The sequence below is a fragment of the Volvox carteri genome, assembly GCF_000143455.1.
Source record: "Volvox carteri f. nagariensis unplaced genomic scaffold VOLCAscaffold_91, whole genome shotgun sequence".
Lineage (NCBI taxonomy): Eukaryota > Viridiplantae > Chlorophyta > Chlorophyceae > Chlamydomonadales > Volvocaceae > Volvox > Volvox carteri.
In genome coordinates this window covers 223,170-226,924 of record NW_003307634.1, presented here as the reverse complement: position 1 = coordinate 226,924, position 3,755 = coordinate 223,170, and the positions used below count along the sequence as shown (strand labels likewise).

General features: G+C 53.4%; 1 protein-coding gene across 1 annotated transcript in view; it reads right to left on the bottom strand.

The window, feature by feature from the left end:
- VOLCADRAFT_119931 (uncharacterized protein) overlaps positions 1–771 on the bottom strand; it is a gene marked incomplete at both ends in the record, with an annotated part of 28,056 nt that extends 27,285 nt beyond the window's left edge. Inside the window, 2 exons of the mRNA XM_002958302.1 lie at positions 40–429; positions 694–771. Coding sequence (XP_002958348.1) covers positions 40–429; positions 694–771 — 468 coding nt within the window. The remainder of the gene's footprint in view (positions 1–39; positions 430–693) is intronic.
- Between the last annotated feature and the right edge of the window lie 2,984 nt (positions 772–3,755).

Genomic DNA, 3,755 nt, shown 5'->3' with positions numbered 1-3,755 from the left:
CTCCGCCGCGGCTGCTTCGGCGGCGGCCGCTGCCGCCACCGCCGCGGCTTGCGCCGCTGCCGCTGCGGTCGCCTCGTCCCGCGCCGCTTGCGCCTCCGCCGCCAGCTGCGCCAGGCGAGCCGCCTTTGCCGCTTCCGCCTCATTGGCTGCCTTGGCGGCTGCAGCCGCCGCCTCTGCCGCTGCAGCTGCTGCGGCCTCCTGCTCCTTTCTGGCGGTGGAGGCAGCGCGGCTTGAGGCCATGGAGGGTGCCTTTGACGGTGGCGCCTTTGCCTCAGGCTTGGTTTCTGTCGGATCTCCTTTCACGGATTCTGAATTGGTTGCCTTCCGAGAAGGCGGTGAAGTTGGCGCTGTCGGCGGCTTGGGAGGGGTGGATGGCTTAGTCGCCGGCGGGGGCGATGGGGGGGTTGGCGCGGCACCGCTCATGCTGCCCTGCGGTTTGGCAGAAGTTTGGGGATTACTTTACGCGTTCCAGATAGATTACAAGGTCCATATGCGTATGCACGTCTGGGATGGGCGTGCTTTTGCAAGCTTAGCTATGTCGATTGCGCCAGCAGTGCCCACATGGGCAAGCCCAGAGCGAAAAAAAGTGCTGGGGTTATAGCCCATATGTCAAGGTCTTGTGATGGGTCTTTAATTTTCAGGGCCACGAGCGTGGTTCTCTCGTCGAGACATGCCGTTTGTGCCGGTACTGACCCCGCTTGGTGATGGGGCCTTCTCTGGCGCTTTTGGCTCCACCGCCCTTGGAGCAGGTTGAGATGCGCCGCAGCCCATCTTTTAACGATTTCTATACTTCTGCTGAAGTAGTGTCAGGTCACTCAAGACTGCGTCGTGAAGACAACGAAAGCGTCTATGAGTTGTATTAGAGCTTTGACTATTTTATGTTATAAGATCGCTTGGATGTGGCCGATCTGGGGCCTTTGCTATGGTTCTTGGGAGCACATGGGGCAGTTGAACTAGGCAAACTGGTCATGCAAATGTGTTATCACCCGCGTCGCTTTGTTTGAACGTTAACTTGGCTCTAACATCACAAACGTGACGCCAAGCTTGCAGACAACAGAAACATGTCAGTCGTATCGTCGTACCGCAGATAGGTCTGCCATAACGGTACCTTTCGCTGTGTAAATCGATTGAGGTAAAGTACCTTTACCATACAAAAATTTACAGCTCAATCATCAAAGCAAGAAACCAATAACATCTAGATACCGAATAGCGCCATTAGCGGAGTCGAAGGTCGGAAGAAGAGCGGACGCCCATAGCGATGGAAGCTCATTCGCACTTTGCGAAGCATCAAATTTTGTACAATTTGTATGCAACTTCCCGTGTCTTGAGTTTCTTTAAGGTGCCGTCCGCAGCCGCATTGACCACCGGGAGACGTACTGAGGGATGGTTTTGGGCTACCAACATAACTGGCAAGGGCCTTTGATATGCTTGTTGTGGCACCTCGTACTTACTGCCTCACATGCCGGCTGAGGCTTAAAGCTAAGTGACGCTGGCATGGCTTGCCGAGTCCGTTACGGATAAGGCCCCCCGGCGTGTGCTGCTAGCACTTGTCGCCGTTCTGGCTCCGCTGTAAGAATCACATTCCGAGAGGTATTGGAAAGGGTTGGCGCCAGACCTGGCTAGCATCGTCCCCAAATGTTTGTTGATGTGCTACGTTAACACACCTAGCTAATCCGTCATCGGCGACCTTACATAACATGTTGTATGCGCACCACAGCCTCACAAGTCATATATGATCTTGGTCTTGCCAGCCAATCATTTAGATTTTAGAAGGTAATTCGCTTGCAGAGCGCCCCTGACAATTGTAGTTAGCAAACCATGAAACTGTGACAAGCTGCATGATACTCATGTGCGATGTGCATGGCCTTGAAATTAATGGCCAGGTACCTGCTGCATCTTGAAGGCGGCGGGGTCGGCCAGTTGTGCACCAGGTGGTGCATTGTCGCATAATTTGTGCGCACCAGCACTGGTGCTGTCACATGTCTGCGCGAGGGCATATGCACGATTGCCATGTGCCGTCATTGTACTCAAAACTAGGTGCAAAACTTGGGATTTGGAAGTACAGCACAGAAGAGTGCACGGAGCAATTAGCAACGTTATTGCTCAGTCCTGTCGTCAGGGTTCTTCACCGGGGTACCCAAAAATTTCGGTCGTGTCCGAAACCCTCTGAATAACCTTTCGGGGCCCTCCCCGAAAATTTTCCTGTCAGCCGGAGAATGTTTTCGGGTACCCCGAAACTGTCTGAAGCGGTTTTCGGGGTAAAATTTAGCCGGATTCTATCGTTATATGCTAGGACGGCTGAATTAACAGGTGTTTGACTTTATTTTGGAACATAGCGCCTGGGAGAAATATTTCAGCAAGGATTTTACCCAAAACCAAGGAGGTGCCGCTCCTCATCCACCTCTGCAGCAATCGCCTCCACCACCACATCATCACCCGAAGGATAATAGGCCTCAGCAATTTCACTGCCCACACTGCCCTCATCATCACTCTCACCAGGCAGAACACAGTCGCCCACCTTGGCAATACGGTGCAGGAGCCCATCCGGGTTCTTTGCAACATACTGGCAGGCGGCTGGCAGAAGTTAAGGCCTGACTTCTGCTCCCAGTCGATCCAGTCGACCCAGGTTCAAATCCGCCTGCCAGCTCCTCGGGTGTTTGAGGAGTGATGAAATGGGAGGTGGCCCCCCATCATATGGACGGTGTAGGACGTGATAATATCAACTTGCGAGCTGACCAGGAACTAAGTTGATGCGCCGTTGATCCGCTAGATTTGGTTGGATGCTGGTGGTGAGTTGCCGAACCCAACGAATACATTCTGAAGTCGGATGGGGTGACGGATTAGGGTGCCCCTCTAGCAGGGGAGAGCAGGGACTGCCCCGGGAAAGGGGGCCGCTGGCGAAGTTAACCACCCTGTAACAACATACATACTCCTAAGCAGCTTCAAATCACAAGGGGCTTGGATTTCATATCCACGGTTGGACCGAGTAATCCAACACGCAGAAAGGAATCATTGTTGTTGTTGTTGTTACATGGTCGTGGGTGCGTTCCCCGTACCTGCAAACCACCCTAGTACGAGCCGAGGGCTCAAGGGCTGCCAAATCGCCTATAAGCACCATCCTACCTCGCACTTCCAACGAAACAAGTAATGAAGGATACTAACGACCAAAGGGAACGATAGAGTTGCGGTGGGACCATATGCGTTCCAGCATCCTTGCCAGGCATTCAGGTTCCCACTCATAGCGTCCTTCATATGTTCGAAGCGTGGGTTTTAAAACCCTAAAACCCAAAACCCAATGCTTATACTTCGCCATGTGGATTCCTGGTTGCTTGCCGTCGGACGGATACACGTCAGGCTGGACATCTAAACGCGTATGCTTCCAACCACTCACTAATCGGTCCTTGAACTCCAAAATCACACCTTCTGGCATTGGCCTGTTCATCAGCCACTCCACTCGTTCGTCTACCTCATGTAGCCCTTGCGGGGCCTCTTTCCATACGTCGTGCCCCAAAAAACACAGAAAACGGAGGAGTAGTGTCCCCCATCCGGCCCCTTCGGGGTTGGAGAGGGATTCTGCGAAAGGAATCAATGGACGGGACAGCCAGCCGGTTACGCAGCCTGTTCTTGGTAATGCGGTGGACACTAAAGCCACACTCAACACACGCCGTTTGAGTGGGAAGGACACAAGCGACATACACCAACTGAATCAAGCGTGGAAAGAAGTGGACCCACTGATGCATTCCAGCTCAGGCCCG